General features: G+C 39.1%; 1 protein-coding gene across 1 annotated transcript in view; it reads right to left on the bottom strand.

Annotated features, from left to right (window-relative positions):
• HDGFL3 (HDGF like 3) overlaps nucleotides 1-20,223 on the bottom strand; it is a 77,857-nt gene that overhangs the window by 12,952 nt on the left and 44,682 nt on the right. The window contains exons 2-5 of the mRNA XM_072737433.1: nucleotides 15,920-15,996; nucleotides 10,281-10,419; nucleotides 9,787-9,945; nucleotides 5,990-6,136 (exon numbers count right to left, since the gene is read on the bottom strand). Coding sequence (XP_072593534.1) covers nucleotides 5,990-6,136; nucleotides 9,787-9,945; nucleotides 10,281-10,419; nucleotides 15,920-15,996 — 522 coding nt within the window. The remainder of the gene's footprint in view (nucleotides 1-5,989; nucleotides 6,137-9,786; nucleotides 9,946-10,280; nucleotides 10,420-15,919; nucleotides 15,997-20,223) is intronic.

The following is a 20,223-nucleotide window of genomic DNA, read 5'->3' on the forward strand; positions in this document are numbered from 1 at the left end:
ATACTAAAATTTGTATAGAACCACAAAAGATAACACGCAGCCAAAGTAATCTCGAGAAAGAACAACAAAGCTGGAGGTATCACAATCCCAGACTTCAAGACATACTACAAAGCTACAGTAATCAAAGAGTATGGTACTGGCGCACATGTACGTGCACATGCACACGCGCACTCTATCTATCTATCTATCTATCTATCTATCTATCTATCTATCTATCTATCTATCTATCTCTATCTAATCTATCAATGGACCAGAATAGAAAGCCCAAAAATCAACCCATACTTATATGGTCAGTTAATCTTTGACAAAGGAGGCATGAATATACAACAGGGAAAAGACAGTCTCAATAAATGTTGCTGGGAAAACTGAGTGGCTACATGCACAAAAATGAAAGTGGACCACATTCTTACACTGTACACAAAAATAAACTCAAAATGGATTAAAGACCTAAATGTGAGACCCGAAACCATAACTCTTTTTAATTTTTTTAAAGACTTTATTTATTTATTCATAAAGACACACAAAGAGAGAGAGAGAGAGAGAGAGAGGCGCAGACACAGGCAGAGAGAGAAGCAGGCACTATGCAGAGAGCCTGACATGGGACTCGATCCTGGGTCTCCAGGATCACGCCCTGGGCTGCAGGCGGCACTAAACCGCTGCGCCACTGGGGCTGCTCCGAAACCATAAAACTCTAAAAAGAAAACATAAGCAGTCATCTTGAACATCAGGCTTAGCAACATTTTTCTAGATGTGTCTCCTTAGGAGAAGGAAACAAAAGCAAAAATAAACTACTAACACTTCACCAAAATAAAAAGCTTTTTGTACAGGAAAGGAAACCATCAACAAAGTAAGAAGGTAACCTATAGAATGGGAGAAGGTATCTGCAAATGATATATCTGATAAGGGGTTAATATACTTTTTTAAAAAAAGATTTTATTTATTCATGAGAAAGAGAGAGAGAGAGAGAGAGAGAGGCGCAGAGACACAGGCTGAGGGAGAGGCAGGCTCCATGCAGGGAGCCTGATGTGAGACTCGATCCTGGGACTCCAGGATCACACCCTGAGCCAAAGGCAGATGCTCAACTGCTGAACTACCTAGGTGTTAATATTAATTAACCCAGGGGTTAATATTATATATGTATCTCCTACAACTCAAACCAAAAAAACAAATACTCCTATTAAAAAATGGGCAGAGGGGCAGCCCAGGTGGCTTGGCGGTTTAGCACTGCCTTCGGCCCAGGGTGTGATCCTGGAGTCCTGGGATCGGGTCCCATGTCGGGCTTCCTGCATGGAGCCTGCTTCTCCCTCTGCCTGTGTCTCTGCCTCTCTCTCTCTTTCTCTCATGAATAAATAAATAAAATTTTAAAAAAATGGGCAGAGGACCTGAATAGACATTTTTCCAAGGAAGACATGCAAGAGACAGACATGTGGCCAACAGACACATGAAAAAAAGTTCAACATCACGAGTCATCAGGGAAATGCAAATGAGATAACCTCAGATTGGTCAGAATGACTAACATCAAAAGGACAAGAAACAATAGGTATTGGCAAAAAAATGTGGAGGAAAAAGAACCCTCATGCACTGCTGATGGGAATGTAAATTGATGCAGCCCTGAAGTTCCCCCCAAAATTAATAGTAGAACTGCTAGATGATCCAGTAATTCTACTACTGGGCATTTAACCAAAGAAAATGAATAGTCAAAAAGATATATGGGGGTGCCTGAGTGGCTCAGATGGTTAAACAGCTGACTCTTGATTTTGGCTCAGGTCATGATCTCAGGGTCCTAAGATCAAGTCTCACATCAGGCTCTGCATTCACCAGGGAGAGTGTGCTTGAAGATTCTCTTTTGTTCTCTCCTGCACCCCCAACCCTGGCTCATGCACTCTCTCTCTCTCAAATAAATCTTAAAAAACAGATATATGAACTTTTGTATATACTGCAGCATTACAATAGCCAAGTTGTGGAAGCAAACTAAGAGTCCAATTGATAGATGAACAGTTAAGTAAGATACAGTGGATATACACAATGGAATATTACTAGCCATAAAAAAATGAGATCTTGCCATCTGTGATAACATGGATGGACTTAGTGCCTATTCTGCTGAGTGAATTAAGTCAGACAGAGAAAGACAAATACCATATGATTTCACTTATATGTGGAATCTAAACAAAATCTGGGACGCCTGGGTGGCTCAGCGGTTGGGCGTCTGCCTTTGGCTCAGGGAGTGATCCCACGGTCCTGGGATCGAGTCCCATCAGGCTCCCTACATGGAGCCTGCTCCTCTCTCTATGTCTTTGCCTCTCTCTGTTTCTCATGAATAGATAAATAAAATCTTTAAAACAAAACAAAACAAAATCAGACCCATAAGCACAGAGAACTGATGGCTGACTCAAGGAGGATGGTTAGGAGATAGGCAAAATGAGTAAAGGGGAATGGGAGGCCCAGGCTTCCAGTTATGGAATGAATAAGTCATGGGACAAGGTACAGCACAGGGACTATAGTGAATGGTGTTGCAATAGCATTGTGTGGTGACAGGTAGTGGTTACACTTGTGGTGAACACAGCATAAGTCTACACTAGTCAAATCATGATATTGTACACTCCAAACTAAGGTAACATTGTGTGTCAGCTATACTTTAATTTAAATGAATGACTGAACGAATAAATGAATGGATCTCAGGCTCCTGCTTTACATTCAGGCTCCTACCAGCTATGTGACCCTGGGCCAAGCTTTCTATCCTCAGCTTCCCCAGGTATTATTTTATAGATATATAAATATATATAATATAAATGTAGATATATAAATATAGATATATATCTATAATAGATATAGATTATCCCTCCATCTCTATCCTGGAATTTGTATGGGGATTTTTTTTTTTTTTTTGTATGGGGATTAAATGAGATAGTGCACAGACAACATTTAGCCCAATATATGGCACAGAGTAAAGATGTTAGCCATTACTACTGAGTCTGCTACTGTTGCTACTTCTAACAGCAAGTATTTTCTGAAGTGCTTTCAAGATATTCAAGTAAAAATGGTTTCATTAACTGTTAGAAAAATGGGTCTACAATGCAGGCGATACAGAATGGTAAGTCATCAATAATATATAATAGTTGAAACCATGAGAGTGGATAAGATGGACACAGGAGAAGCTTCTAGAATAGCAGTACGCCAAGACAGATTGAAGGAAGGAGCTCTAGAAATAGAATGAAAAGGAAATGGATGCAGAAGCAGAAGAGACTGGTGACCTGGAGGCAAAGTCAGGAGGGGAAGTTGGCTAATGGCATTAAATGTTCCACAGGTAAAATAAAGACAGACAACCCTGGGTTTGGCAATGAGAGGATCACCACGGACCTTTACAAGAGCAGTTTCCATGAAATGGTGAAGAAGCAACACGAGTGCGATTAAGTAAGGCATGAGTAGGTGAGGGAGTAGACACAGGAGGGAAGAGAACTCTTTCAGCAAGTTTAAAGATGGGACACCTGGGTGGCTCAGTGGTTGAGCATCTGCCTTTGGCTCGGGGCGTGATCCTGGAGTTCCGGGATCAAGTGGATCAAGTCCCACATTGGGCTCCCTGTATGGAGCCTGCTTCTCCCTTTGCTGTGTCTCTCCCTTTCTCTCTGTCTCTCATGAATAAATAAATAAAATATTTTTTTTTTAAAAAAAAAGGAAGTTGAGAGATGAAGAGAAAAGTGAAAAGAGTAGGATGTATGAGGGAAGGAGGCCTAACACGGTTTCTGGGCAGATGGAGAAGAAGATAAAGGTCCAGGATGACAGGAAACCACTGAGTAGGTGAGGCCTTGGAGAGGAGGAAGAGACTGTACTCGGGACCCTGGCAACAGAAAGGTGCAGAATAATGCTTCTCAGACCTTAATGTGCATGAGTGACCTGTGCATGAATCTATTTTAACTAAAATAGATTTTAGAAGGTCTGGGGTCAGGCCTGGGATTCTGCATCTCTAACAAGCTCACAGGTGATACTGCTGCTACTTGCCCACAGATCACATGCTGAGCAGTACAGGTGTAGACTATCTCTTCCTCTGTCATAGAAATTACAGATAGAAGTATAAAGGGAGACAAATTGTGAGGGTTTTGCTGTCTCCATATTGAAGTCACCTGGGATAAAGATAGCAGGTGGGATAAAAAGAAAATCAAACCAGTTAAGTACTCAAGGCTTTGGTGACTGTTAGCAAGCCTGTTCCTGGGAGGGCTACTGGCAAAGGTAACGATAGAGGGCTCTTTACTGGAAAGAGGTCAAGAGAAGAAAGATATGCAGAGGACTGAGTAGAGCTGAGTGGCTAAGAGGGATAAGAGAACAACTGGAATCACAACTGGGGAGTAATTTTGGATAACTGCATGAAGGAGGAGTTGAGAAGTAAACAGTACTGACAAGCATAGTTAAGAACTCAGCTGAAACCAGAATCTCACAGAACAGTAATAACGTATTTTGTGGATTACTGTTTCAAAATGATTACCACGATCCAATTAGAAAAGACTAACAGGAAATGACCAAGGGCAAAATGTGCCTTCACTAACACTTTTAAGTTAATACAGGTTAACAAAAGTTAAGATCAAAGACAGCCAGATGGCCAATAGACACATGAAAAGAGGCTCAACACCCCTCATCATCAGGGAAAAATGCAAATCAAAACCACAATGAGAGATTATCTAGCATCTGTCAGAATGGCTAGAATCAAAAAGGTTAAGTAACAAGTGGTGAGGATGTGGAGAAAAGGAACCCTTGTGCACTACTGGTGGGAATATAAACTGGTGTAGCCACTGTGGAAAATAGTATGGAGGTTCCTTAAAAAGTTAGCATTTCCACTTCTGGGTATTTATCTGAAGAAAATGAAAACACCAATTTAAAGAGATAGATTCATCCTTATGTTCACTGAAACATTATTTACAATAGCCAAGATATGGAAACCACACAAGCGTCCATCGATAGATGAATGGATAAAGATGTGGTGTATCTATATACAGTGGAATTTTTTACTCAGCTGTAAAAAAAGAATGAGATCTCACCATGTGTCATAACATGGATGGACCTAGAGGTCATTATACTGAGTGAGAGAAGTCAGGCAGAGAAGAAAAAAACACATGATTTCATTCTTATGTGGGATCTAAAAAAACAAAACAAAACAAACACAACAAAACACTGAGTCCCAGATATAGGAGACAGACTGTGGTTACCACCAGAGGGAGGGGTTGAGGGGTGGGCGAATTGGGGGAACCAGTGGCAGGGGATGGAGAGGCAAAGCCTTCCAGTTATACGCCATGTGAGCCACAAGGATGTCAAGTGCAGAGCAAGGAACAGAGTCAAGAACACCGCAGTAACTGTATCAAGAAGGTCTGGAACCTGACAATCACAGGGAACATTCAGTAATGTCTGTAAATGTGGATTCACTGATGTGTGCCTGAAACTAATACAGTATTGTATGTCAACTGTCAACTATACTTTAAAATAGAGTTGACAAAATTCACAGTGGACAAGTCTTCCCCTTCTGTACTTTAAATACCAGTCTTCACATTTTGCTGGAATACTTAAATATTTAAAGTCTCCATGGGTACATTAAAGTACAAACTGCTTCAAGTAAAGAAGCTGCAGTATGAAATCCCCTATTTTGAACACGCCATTCATCTCATAATAAAGGAACTGCAACTGTAGATTTCTGAGATGGCATTTCATAATTTCACTATTTCACACCTTACTTTTTAAAAGACTCTCAAGTTGAAGTTAGTTTAAAAAAGAATAAACGTGTTCATAGAGTTCCAAACTGAGAGGCAGGTGTACTCCCCGCATCCCCGCCCTGGCTCTCAGGTGTTCTTGGACACTAAGTGGCTCCTTGTTCACCAGGAGCTGTGGTGGGTCTTCCCATGAGGCTGTGACCGTCTCTCCGTCTACGAGGACAGGGTGTACTGTCTCATGCCCAGGAGCACAGTGGCGTCTAGGCTAGAAGGTGAGGGAGATCACGTGCCCTCCTTACCCCTTCACTGGTTTTCTGCAAGTCTGAAGTCGTGTTCCTTGTGTCATTGCCAGCATCTCCACCCTCAGAGCTGCTTTTGTTTTCCTCTTCTTTGCAGTCCTTGTCATCTTCATCTCCTGGAGATTTCCGGGACTGTTTAGAGGATTTCTAAACGTTTGGACAAGTTAAAAATTATAGTCAAAAGTACAACTCCGATGCACAAGGGTAAGTAAGAAGAGTAGAAGTGGCTGATATGCCTCACTACAGGCAGAGCAGCATAATAGTGCTGGGTGTTGAGGCTGGGCCTCAGTGTAACCAGCTGGAAAAGGAGGTAGAGGTGTGCTTGATGATCTCCTAGTTCTTTCCAGCAGTGCAATGTTAAAAGCAGAAAATAAAGATTCATGTACCCAGAGCACTGCTAATGGATAAATGATAGCTGAATGGACACCACGACACCCACTTAAGAAGCTATAGAGCTACAGGGCATCATAAGGCCATCTTATCCTTCCTCATCGTTTTACAGGAGAAACTCAGATCCAGAGGGTGAGGTGAACTTTCTAAGAGGATATATGAATATTCATGTTAAGACACCTGTTGAAGCTGTTTGGTTAAGAGAAGACATTTCTATCATTATGTGATAGAAACTAATCTTTAAATTACGGATGGTTATTGAAGAGCCCAGGGGAACTAGCCCTTTTTCTTATCACCTTGCTTTTGAAATCAAAATGAACTCTAAGGAAGATGAAAATACAGTTCTAGCTTACAGCTAGAGTTGTTTTGCAGAGCAGCATTAAAATCAAAATCCAGCCCCATTGTGCACCTTTAGGAAAGTAAAATGTACCATTTCACTAACACGTCCTCTCTGAGGAATTTTAAGAATCTTTAAGCACACGGCAAATAAGAGCTGAGGCAAAATTGATTTAGCCACGTCACTTTTGGTCTTCCAGAAATGAATTAGCAAATTGGAGCTTCCTCAGACAATCAACATTTTAAATACAACTCTCAAAGAGAAAGTATCTTCTAGCTATGCGACAGAGCATATAATTACATTGCTTCTATTTTACTTAACTGAAACCGCCAACCAAGCCCAAAATGTCAGTTTAAAGTGAGGTCATCTTTACTTTTTGCAGGAAGGAAAGCAGAGATTTAATAATCCAAATGTGGAATGTCTATAGTGAATGCGAAGATCAAGTATGATGATACAAAAAGCAAACTACTTTTTCTTTTCCTAGTAAGTCAGTATAATTATTAAAATGTAGTAACTGCTTTATGTAGTAATTCTCAAATAATAGTCTCTGGCCTACAGTCCTTAGAGGTAATAATACACATCCCTAAAGTTCACAATGCTTAACTAAGGATCCTAACGAGCAACCCACAGTGAATTTATAAGTACTATAGTCTGGCTCGAGGACCAGAACTAGGGAAATACCAAAGTTCTGCTGAAGAGTCACTCAGTATTCAAAGAAATCTGGCTGCCTGGCTAGATTTGGTAACCCTGCAAAGCTCTTACTGTGCTGGAAACGCACATCATGGCAATTCTTGTAATTCTGGAGAGGGACCCTCCATCTTTTTCAGCACTGTAGTCTTGAATTGGTCGTGTGTCCAATTGTTGCCAACCTTTTTTTTAACTAAGATTACTGGTGGTTTAACATCATAACCAGTTTGCTATGTTGTGAAGCTCTCTGATTTGCCCTACTTTATATGGTAAATAATGTATGTGCAAAATATTTTGACCTATAGTTTTCCAGTATCTGTTACTGCCAAAGAGATATACACATAATCCCCTTCAAATCTGCTTTTTGACTGAGATGCAGTCAGAAGTTTGTGAACCACTGGTTTTAGTGGCAAAGGAAGATTATTCAACTTAAGAAACAGGGGTTAAAAAAATCACTACTATTCAACAAAAAGGAAACATTTGTGAAGCCAAGGAGAAAGGAGATTATGTCAGGTAAGTGCTTCTCTACATGTGATTCTCAGGTCACTAGCATCAGCCTTACCTGAAAATTTAATTCTCAGACCCCACACTCAAGACCTACTGAAACAGAAATTCAGGCAGTGAGGCTTAGCAACATGTGTTGTAACAAGCCCTTTTAATAATGTGTATTTTAATTCTGATGCATGTCCAAGTTTAAGAACCACTGTGTTAACTTTCTCAGTCAATATTAAAAATTAAAAATCATTTGTGCTCTTCCAAAGTCTTTGTGCATAATTTATCTTGACAACAGACAAAATACTAAAGTCAAAAAAATTTAAAAATCATGGTTCTTAAGTGATCATAGAAGTTGTGATCTTGAAGGAAAAGCAAAAAAAGATGATCCCTTAAACTAAAATAGATAAACCTTAGTAAGTAAAGTATGTCTTCTTCACTGCTTTAAATTATATATCCACATCAGCTATGAGCCTGATAATTTCTGGTCTTCATAACAAGGGAGAAAATAATGACATTGAAAAGCCGGATATCCACACTATCAAATGCCTCAGATGGCTCAGGCAGCTTGGCTAATTTACAGGGGTACAAAACATCACATAGCTCAGTAGGCAATCATTAAATTAAAAATATCAATTGAATTGGGTAAAGTGAAATCCAAAATGCTAAAAAAAATTTAGCTTAAAAAAAAATGCAATGGAAGATACAGTCTCAAAAGGAAAATTCTAATTATTTTTTGGTGATTTGCAAACTTTATCCCCATCCAAGGCAGATACCAGGTTTTTCATTAGGTGCACAGAAAGTAATCTGTATTCATACAATTTCACCTGGATGCTAGTTGGGTGGATTTTATAGATCGTAAAATAAAATGCCAATAATCTAATCAACTCCTGGTGCTTGGTTTTTAAGGAGTTGCCAAGTCTGCCCAGCCAGTAAATACCAGAATCTAAAGGGAAGTAACTTGTCCAAGTATTCAATCGTGTGACAGACCAATTATTATGAAACCTGTACTAATCTCTGGTCTTCAAAGATCTATTTGTCTTGCTTCAGTTTATAAAGGTGAACAATTTTTACAATCTCAGTTTGTTCAACTGCGTATCTGAATTATGGTATGAAAATCTAGACTTTCAATTTGTAAATCTAGGATCATGTCACTCCTCTGTTTAAAGCCTTTAATAAATTATCATTCATTCAAATTATCATTCATATAAATCCAAATTCCTTAACATGGCACCCAAGTCTCCATCACTGAACCTTTCCCTGCCTCTCCTTCTTTGTCATGACACCCCAACCATGCTTGTCTTCTTTCAATTCAGGACGTGCCAGACCCTTTCTGCCTCAGATTGTGGCTGCTCTGCCCCACCTGGCCTTCTTCCTCTGCTCTTTCTTCAGGCCTCCATATAAACTGTGCATCTTCAGAAAAGCCTGGCCACTCTACCTGAAGCACATTTTCTTTCCATTCATTTCCTTCAGAGCCCTCTCATAATTTATATTTATTATTTGCATGGTCTTTAAAGCAGAAAGATAGACCTAGCATGTATCTATTTACATATACATGTCCTGAATGGTACTGAATTTCCTATATTTCTAAAATCTTCAGAGCTCATTTGGAGGTTCTTGTAGGAGACATACCTACTACTCTTGTACCCTTAACGAAAGAACAGTCCTTTTCCAACTGAGAAGTGGTATCTTCAGTGCCAGACCAGCCCTGTATCGCCTTCACATCTAAGGTTATCCATCCCGTTCCCTTTCTTATTATCTTCCTGTCTCTACAGGCGGAGGTCCCCAGAGCTAGTATACTTCTATGGGCCCAATGAATGATCAAAGAATAATCTAAAGCCTTAATGAATATGCAAATAACATTAATAACAATGGAAAAGGTTCTAGTCACCTTTGAAGTGTAGGACTTTTTCCGTTTTGAGCCTGCTTTTTCATTCTTTCTTTTGCCTTTTCCATCTTCTTCTACTCTGTCCCCTTCCTCCTCACTGCTTGCATCTGCAGTATTCCCGCCTTCTCCCTCAGTTTCTGAGGAGCTCTGCTGCTGAATTGCCTAAGAAATAGCAAGATATTGGCTAATTATATTTTTGAAAAAATAGCAGAGAACACAGACTGTGAAAAGAATCATTCTATTTTAATCTGAAAGGGTTCAGCTTACTTTTAAGATTTTAAAAATAAAGGACTGTCAACTTCAATTTTCCAGTGACCACTTGACTTGAACCTTCTTGGGTAATAGAATTACATTTAATCCAAAATGTTACTGGAGCTAAAAAGAATTTTGATTTCAAATAGATGGAGGGCAAGTACTAGTACAAAGAACATGTAAGAAAGACCCCAAAGAGAGTTAAAACCAAAGAAATGAATTCTAACAATGAAGCAAACCATTACCTGGTACCCAGTAAACTTCACTCCCGGGTTATTCTCTATTTCCCACAATCCTTCATTAAATCCTTTCCGTTTGTTTGACTTTCCAAACTTGTCTTTGTATTCCTTATATGGAAAAAGATCTTTCGGACCTAAAAATGCACTGCAGAGATACATTAGAAATAGAATTGATACTTTAACCTTCAAATGTAAGCTATTTTTAATATCAATATCAACTAAGGTATCACAGCATATTTCAGTAAACCAAAGTATACAGAAACCCTCTGAGTTGGGCACATATCACAAAATAGTTTACGTAAATGGGGTGCCTGGGTTGCTTGGTCAGTTAAGTGTCTGCCTTCTGCTCAGGTCATGATCTCAGGGTCCTGAGATGGAGGCCCAAGTGGGCTCCCTGCTAGTGGGGAGCCTGTTTCTCCCTCTTTCTCTCTCTCTCTCAGCCCCTCCTCCTGTTCATGCTCTCTCTCAAATAAAATAAACAAAAACTTTTAAAAAATTTTACACATAAGCTTCTAGGCATAAAAAAACAGATACCTGGCTATGTAAGCCAGCCACTCTGGAGTGTGCTACTTTGATTTTACTTTTAAATTACCAATTTATTTTTTGTTTTAAAATGGATTTTTAGTTACACATAAAATTTTAAAGATGTCCAAATGCTGATCACTTAAATCATCATCTTAAACTAAGACTTATTTATGCTAATCTTCCATAGGTTAGGGTTTTGTGAGACTTACAGTAAAAATATAAATACTGGATTAAAAAAATGACTTTAACTCTATATATCACATTAGTACATTTATTCATTATTACTTCTATAAATTAAAAAATCATATTAGTGATTAATGAGGCACAAACAAGAAAACAATCAGAAGTAGCAAACAGACAGAAGGTTAGACAATTTAAACTTTATCCTAACTTAACCACAACCAGAAAAAGAAAATGAGTTTGAATAAATCCTGGGACTAGCTAATAGATCTGAGCATTCAAACTAGAGTCTTCAGCATTATTACCTATAATATATTAACCTGGTGAATGACACCCAAGAAGCTTACATTTGAAACATTCCTATATTCCTCTGTTTGACAAATCTGAACACACATCTATAATGTGTCAGACACTGCTGAGCTGTTGTGGGTTCCACAGGGAACCAACAGATGAGGATCTCTAACCTCATGGAGCACACGTTCTAGGAGTGCAAGTAGGGCTTGGACAAACAGAAAAGAAAAAACATAGTACCCTGTGCTAAAATAAAGCAGAAAAAGGGGATGGTAAGATTGAGAGTGGATTTGATAATTTCAGATATATGGATCATGGAAGGCCTCCCTGAGAGAGGGAAGCATCCACCAAGCACAGGCAGGGAGGGAGTTAAGTCGTGCGGTCCCCCAGGGGGAGAGCAGGAGAGCGGAGCAGACTTCAGGAGGAGCAAGTGCAACAGGCCCTGAGGTGGAAGTGCTTGCTGTGTTTAAGAAGGAAGAGGCTGGGGTGGCTAGAGTGAGAGGAGTGAGGGCAGAGCAAGAGGAGAGGTCAAGAGGAGTGGGGACCTGGTGGGAGCACAGATCATGTGGGCCTTGAAGGCTGCTACTGAGACTCAGAGTCAGATGGGAAACCATGAGAGGTTTGAGAAGAGAAGTGACAATTTGTGTTTTCATAGGTGCATCCTGGCTGCTGTGCTGAAAAGAGACTGAAGTGGGTACCACCGTAGGAAGAAGCAGGAGAGGGAGAGGCCTGGGTGCCTCCGTGGTTTAGTGCCTGCCTTTGGCCCGGAGCGTAATCCTGGAGTCCGGGATTGAGTCCCACATCAGGCTCCCTGCATGGACCCTGCTTCTCCCTCTGCCTATGTCTCTGCCTCTCTCTGTGTGTCTCTCATGAATAAATAAATAAAATCTTAAAAGAAAAAAGAAAGAAAGAGGCAGGAGACAAACCAGTAAGGATGAGAACTCGGGCCAGGTTGTAAGCAGTATAGTGGGTGAGAAGCTGCTGGATTCTGAATTCGTGCTCAAGAAAGAGTCGATGTGACTGTTAATGGGCTGGCGAGGGCACGTGAGAGAAAGGGAGGAGGGGAGTCTGTCTCCAGGGTGTCAGACTGAGAAATTAAAAGAATGGAGTTGGCATTTACTGAATTGAAAGATTTTTGAGAGAATAAGACTTGAAGGTGAAAAGCTTGGCTTTAGATGTGAAGTTGAGGTCCTGGTTTGACATCCAAGTGAGGAGGTCAAGTTGGCATTTGGAGAGGTGATTCTGGAACTGAGGAAGGTCTGAGACTGTAAGTTAACAGTTCACTCTTGATCTTTATAAATTCCATTTTCTGACTGGTTCTTAGTACTTATTCTTCATCGCCCAGCTAATAAAAAACTTCCAAGTTGATATAAATACCTGGGGAAACTTTCTGACCCCAACCACCAAAACTCTCTTGACCTTTAATTGCCTGTTCAACAGGATTCTATCTCTCTGAATCCAGGCATAATTTATTAGGTTACTGGACATTTTAATCAAAGGCATATCACTGTCTTGCTTGACAAACAGAACATGAGAAAGAAATGGACTTCGGTATGTCCATTTTACTTTTAGAGAAGTTTGTCATGTATTATTAGACTAAGGTTTTTGACCTTTCTCCAGCATTTGACTCTGTGTGTAGGAATTCACATAGCTCCGGCTGCTAATCAGGGCTGGCCTGTACTCTCATGATGCCACAGAAGACAGGGTTCATGGTTCAGATGGGCATGTTAGCTGCTGCCAGAAACAAGAGCCCTGAATGAACTGTTCTAAAACAACTTATTTTTGATACACAACCTTGTTTTTTCCTAGATTATAGAAAGATAATTCCACAGATCAAATCTCTCAATTGGTTAACTTTCCTGCATGTTTCACAGATCTTAAAGCATAGGCCAGGAAATAAAATTTTTCAAAGCTTCATGCTCTAAGGATGTTATTTATTTATTTATTTATTTCCTGGCCAAGACTGCCTTGAAAATTGTCCAGACTAAAACTGCTGGGGTTAAGTTACACAGAGCAGAAGAATTTGAGGGCTCCAATTACCTATTTGTGCTTTAGGATAAATTCAAGGCCATGGTCTGAGGAAAATTCTTGTCGGCTTGGGGATGTTCCTCTGGCTGACCTGCACACAGCTTTCTTGTTAAGTTCCTCACCTTTCATATATTTTCCCCCCCTTTCATATATTTCATTTCAACTTAATTTAACTTAAATTCATCCAACAGCTACTATTTTGAACACTTACCATTGGCCAGGCACTGTGCTAAGCAGCGTGTCCCCTGGAGCAAGCATGCCCCACCCCCAAGTCAGCCTCCAGAGAGGCTGAACACTAGGTACCTCCTAAGGCATACAGTCTTAGGGGCAGGGACACCCAGTACCTAATAAATGCTCTGCTGAAGCAAACTTGTGGCAGGTTTTATGAAGTTCATTTTCCTCCAGATGTTTCAAAATCTACTTTTGGATGATCAAACCAGCAAAAAACTCACATATGGACTATATTATACTGCTCCTTGGTGGAACTGCCCTTAGTGAATTGAGCCTTGGAAATACTGCCATTGGCGTATATTAAGGATGCTATAAGAAACAGCTCTGTGAAACCCTTCACATTGTTCACTGAAATGATCCTGTTACATTCACCAGCAATACACTAGGTGGCAAGCTCGTTATTTATAGTGCTTTAAGGAATGCCTAGAAAATGTTTACTAAGTAAATAAAAATGACCACATAATATTAGTAAATGGTTGATTTGTCCTATATAGTGGAAATGTGATAATCTTGTTTATTAAATCCTGCCTGGTCCCAGAAATACATTTAAATCATTTGGAAACAGGTCCTAGAGAAAAAAGCAAAATAATGGTACAGATTAACATGGAAATAGGAATGAGGCAAATAGAAAAATATGTATCATAAAGCCCTTTACCCTTATAGGTAAAACATTTATCTTTAAGCTCTCTAGCACTCTAAGGAGGAAAACATGGTAAGGTGCATTGTATGTACACAGTGTCTATTCAATAAAAACAGAAGAAAATAAAACCAACTTTCTGAAAGAAACACAACTATTTCTTACATGAAGCCAAGAAATAAATATGTCTTAAGGGCTCTCTCTCCTGGTTAGCTCTTTTTCTCTTTTTAAAAATTTTTATTTTTTTAAAAAAGATTTATTTTTATTTAGAAAGAGAGAGAGCACAAGTTGGGGGAGGGAGAGAGAGACTCTCTAGCAGACTCTGTGGTGAGCATGGAGCCCAACACAGGGCTCAATCTCATGACCCTGAGATCATGATTGGAGTCAAAATCAAGCATCAGACACTCAACCAAATGAGCCACCCAGGCGAAAAGGTCAGAGTTGCAGAGACAACAAGCTAAGAAAAAAAATTCATGCCTGGCTCTGCTATATTCAAATGAACATATGGGATGACCCTGAATTTGAAGACTTGTGAGACTTCATAGTAGTTTTTAGCTTTCCCCACATATGCAATTCCTATTCCATTTATGTCCTTGTTGTGACTGACCATACACATTTTTATTGTGTCAAGACTGCCAACCATCTCCTAGGATCTACCATCTTCTTTCTTTTATTTATGGGTTACTATTTCCAGCTTTTTTCCTATTTAAGTTGCCCAGCTAGAGACTAGGTTTCCCAATTCCTTACAGTAACATGTGGTCGCATGACTGAGTTTTTGCCACTGCAAAGAATAATGAAAGTGTAAGTGATATGTGCACCTTCCTTGTCATTTCCTTACAAAGAAGTTGCTTGTTGGGCAGCCTGGGTGGCTCAGCGGTTTAGCGCCTGCCTTCAGTCCAGGGTATGATCCTGGAGACCCAGGATCGGGTCCCACAACGGGCTCCCTGCATGGAGCCTGCTTCTTCCTCTGCCTGTGTCTCTGCCTCTCTCTCTCTCTCTCTCTGGGTTTCTCATGAATAAATAAATAAAATCTTAAAAAAAAAAAAAAAAGAAGTTTCTTGTTCTTCATGTTTTCTCTTTCCCCCTTCCCTCTACCTGGAAGCTGCACAGATGTTGCTAAGTCCTGTTTTGTCAGTTTGTTTTTAAATAAGCAGGCAAGGGCAACACTCCAGGGAAAGGCAGGACTATATGACTGACCCAGAAGGAACCTGGGTCCCTAGAGCAGAGTAGCCTACCCTCCTTGATCTACCTGCCCATTTCTGGACTGTTTCAAAAGAAAGAAAGAAATTTCTATATTATATGAGACACTGTATTTTCCGGTTCCTTTACTTAGCAGTTTAGTCTGCACTTTAACCAATAAAATGTTAGAACCTTATTAAGTTGGTATGTTTGCTTCAGGGTTCAACAAATTGAAAGAGCCTGAAACAACATAACTTTATTGTACGAAATATAAATGGGAACTATACAAAAGCGGGGAAAGGAATCACTGAGAGTAGTAAGGAGACTACTCTAGGATTTAAAAGTGTCCTAAAGGAGATTCTGGGTGATGTCCAACATTTACACAGAAAGAACATTCAAAAGCAAAATGAATGAAAAATCTTCACATTAAGAAAAATACATTATTAAGCTTGGTAATTTTATATAATTGTGATCCTTTTAAGAACATATAAAATGTTATAGATCGGGTATAAACAATATAGTCTGGTAGAGCCAAATTAGAGCTCTTGAAGCTTTAAGCTGTTTGTTGACTTACGTTTCATGGGTGCCAAAAAAGAAGATAGGATACTTGTTTGCTGGGGGCTTCACAGCTCCCTCTGGGAGTTCATCAATCTGTGAAAGATAAATTTAGTTATTAAATATTCATCTAAACATGTAAAAATAGCATAAACATGATATAAACATTGTTCTGATAATTTCAAAATAAAATTATTCTAATCAAAATTCCAATATTTTTTTTTTGAACTTTACAAATGATTCCAAAGTTCATATTTGATCCATCACATGGAGAGTAATACTATAAATTGATTATAACCATTATGGTAATTTACAATCAGGAGCCAAAACTACTCCTTTCTTTTGACTTAATAAAATTACTGCTGGGAGTCTGTCCTAGTGAAATTTTAAAAAGTATCAACAAAAAAACATAAAAAGATACACTTTGGAGATAGTGAATTTTCACACACACACACACACACACACACACACACACACACCCAGAAACGTGTTGCATCATAGAGATTATGGAAAATTAACTTGATGGAATATATTGTCATTAAAAATTATCAACTCTTGCATGGACTACTGCAAGTCTCTCTCTCCCATTTAAGCTAGAATTTACCTTTTAAAAATTTTTTAATTCTTTTAAAAATAGGCTTGACTCCAGTATGGAGCCCAACATGGGTGTCAAACTCAGAACCCTTAGATTAAGACCTGAGCTGAGATCAAGAGTCTGATGCCCAACCGAATGAACCACCCAGGCACCTCTAGAATCACCTTTTAAAATGCACATTTGATTATCTCACTTTCTTGCTTCAAATCCTTCTATAGCTTCTTATTGCTTATAGCATTTTTAGCTATGCATATGAAACCTCTGGAACTTAAAGAAATATACACTTCCATGCTCCCCCAGAGACCTACTGATTCTTATATATAGCTGGGGCTGAGAACCTCTAATAAGGTAAAGTTGAAATTCCTTAGCTATTATACAGGCATATTCATAATTCCTTACAGTGTTTCAGGAAATGGCCCTTGACTCACAAATCTCCATCTGCAGCTCCAGCCTTTCCTTTGAACTCCTATAATTCTGACAGGATTATGTTGAACTGCAGGCATGTAACTGCCAATGTCTACAAACCACATGCATTTACAGGTCTTTAAGCTGCCAAAATCAAAGAAAAGGCTACGAAGAGGAGGAGAGGCACACCTGCAGTTGAGAGAGCAAGAAACAGGGCTTGTCTCCTGAGGAGACCCATAGGCCTCCTTTCCTCACACAGGGCAGCAGCCTGCAGATTACACTACCGCACGTTCACGTCAGAGTAGACACTCTGTGTACAGAGGAAAGATGAACTTCAAGTCTAGAAAACGTTAAGTCCTGCTTCTGATTTAAACTGTGATAGCAAAGGTATTACCTCATATCTTGTGGCCTTGACTTTCACATCTCTCAAATGTGGTGGGTGCAGTTGGTGACTTCTAGATTTCCTTCAAGTCCTAAAATACCATGGCTTGTCAAAAACTAAATTAATTTCCCCTGTTTTTGTTTACTATCTTAATTACTGGTACAAACCTTAATCTTGTTAGTTATTTCCTCAAGCCCCGTATTCAGTTTTTCACCTAATTCTCCCAGTTCAGCTCCAGAAATGTCTCTTAAATTGATCACCATTCTCTTAGTGAATTTCATTCCCTAAACAAGTTCTTATGCTCTTTCAACATGGCCACTATAGCAGCCTTCTGAAGTATTTCCTTGTCTCCAAGCTTTTTCCTGTTACCTACTATATAACTTCTGTGAAAACCTTGTGGGTGTTACATTCAATACTACCCTAACAAAGACAATTTAAAATGAATTAATTTCATTTGAATCAATTCATTAAACATCCAATAATGTGTGTGAGATAATATATGGTAAAAAACATGACATAAAATTTTCTATTTTAGCCATTTTCAAATGTACAGTTCAGTAGTAATGATATTCACATTACTGTGAAACAGATCTCCAGAAAGCAGGTAACTAGATTTTTAATGGAGAAAAAATAGAACTTAAAATGGCAATGCATGTTAAGTATGTGGTAAGCATATCATCTGACAAAACACCACCACATCATGTTTTTTCACTCTTATAAAATAACTAAAAGTAAACAGTTCAAAAAGAAATCTTTTAAAATTTTCTTTCCAAAAAAAACAGAACTTTTGGTTAAACTTTTCATTTACTATAATGTTACATAAGTAATATCTACTGCAGAGGTTGCAGAGTGATGGCCCTTGGGCAATTTCTGGCCTAAAGGTAAGTTCTGTTTGGCTCATTCAGTGTTTTGTTTTTTAAAGTAAATTAGTTCCAACACTTTAAAATGAGAAGATTCACATTAAAATCCAGATTAATAGTTTCCAAAAAAAGAAACTTAAAGACAAGGATAAGCAAGCATTCCCACAAGGCAACAATTCGCCAACATTTTCAATAGTATGTGCCCTTTAGACAAAGTATGTGCCACCTTTACACAAAATATGTGCCCTCAGTATGTTACATACCCACCACTCTCTTGATGGTGTTGTAAATGCCTGCGTTCCTTACTCATATTGCTTACCTGGCCCCTTGGAATATGTGAGTTTGTGCCCCTGTAATAAATACTGTCAAAAATAGTAGAATGGGCCTTACCACCATGCTGGTTCCACAAGAAAGGTGTTAAATAATGTGTTGACATGTACTCACTGCATTTTATTGAGAGTCTTGTTTTTAACTCTTTCGATTTTATACTTTGGCAATTTTGGAATAACAAGTTGTTCAAGTATATACACCTTCCTGAACCAATTAAAAAGTGTACCTCTCAGGACACTTGGGTGGCTCAGTGGTTGAGAGTCTGCCTTTGGCTCAGGGTGTGATCGTGGAGTCCCAGGATCGAGTCCCACACTTGGCTCCCTGCATGGAGCCTGCTTCTTCCTCTGCCTGTGTCTTCCCGCCCCCCCCGCCCCCACTGCATCTGAGTAAATAAATAAAATCTTAAAAAAAAAAAGTGTTCCTGCCAGGCACTGTTTTTTGGCTCCTATAATGTATAGCAAGTGGCAATAGAACCTTATTTTCAGGGTTGTTTTTTTTTTGGTTTTGTTTTTTTTACTGTTTCTGTTTTCCTGATTTTGTACTTTGTATTTTTACTTTTGTTTCTAGTTTTTGGCTATTTTTGTTTTTTGGTGTTTTTTTTTTAAGATTTTATTAATTTATTCACGAGACACACACAGAGAGAGAGGCACAGAGACACAGGCAGAGGGAGAAGCAGGCTCCATGCAAGGAGCCTAACGTGGGACTCGATCCCAGGACTCCAGGGTCACGCCCTGGGCTGAAGGCGGTGCTAAACCGCTGAGCCACCCAAGCTGCCCCTATTTTTGGTTCTGATTCTGGTTTGCACACAGCCAATGTGTTATTCCCCATTACAAGATGATATGGTGACCTCTTGTCTTTTGAGTATGACATGGCAAAGAGTCTGGTATATTAGTGTTTTAGTTTGTAGAAGAATGTCTTGCTTCTACTAGAAGAAAAGCCCTTTGGAGACCTAGATCAGTGAATATGTGTATTCTGTGTTTCCTTTAACCTGTAGTGAAGTTTTAGACCTGAAGTCATAAGCTCTCTCTGTTTGTACTTCAAATAGCATATTTTATCCCTCCTTCTGTGATTTTGAAACATTTTTCTACTTTGGGAGAGGGTCTTAATAAATTTGATCTAATTTTCTTAAAAGAGCTCTTTTTATCGATTTAGAGATACTAATACAACTTAGAAAAATCTAATATAAATGAAAAATATGTAAAAAATACACATTTATATATATAAGGTTTCCTTATATTAATATATAAGGAAATATAAAAATCTAATATAAACTAAGAATCCTCAGGGGGAAAGAAAAGTGAATGTACAATACTTTAAATATGGTAGCCTTATTGTTCTTTATTTATTTGTCTGCTTTGATCATTGCAGAGATACTCAGAGGATGTCAGATGGAAACCAAGCTTCTATCCCTTGAGTCTACAAGTCTATAGCCCTACGGGAGGGAGGCAGGTAACCTCTTATTTCCTAGGAAACCTCATAGCTTCATCCCTGGACCTTCACCATTAGTGTTACCTGGAACTCATTAGAAATGCTAGTTCTCAGTGCAGAACCCTGGCCAACTTACTTAGACACCTTGGGAGTTAAGTGTTTTAAGAAGCCTCCAGCTGATTTCGAAATACATTATAAGACTTTTCATCCTCTTACTGTTGTTCCTGTGGGTGGACTGCCTTCATTTCTTGTGATTAATATGAGTCCCACCATATCTGTAGGATTTTTGCACTGAGATTGCAAAAATGCACCAATGCAGGATT

The sequence above is a fragment of the Vulpes vulpes genome, chromosome 14, assembly GCF_048418805.1.
Source record: "Vulpes vulpes isolate BD-2025 chromosome 14, VulVul3, whole genome shotgun sequence".
Classification (NCBI taxonomy): domain Eukaryota; kingdom Metazoa; phylum Chordata; class Mammalia; order Carnivora; family Canidae; genus Vulpes; species Vulpes vulpes.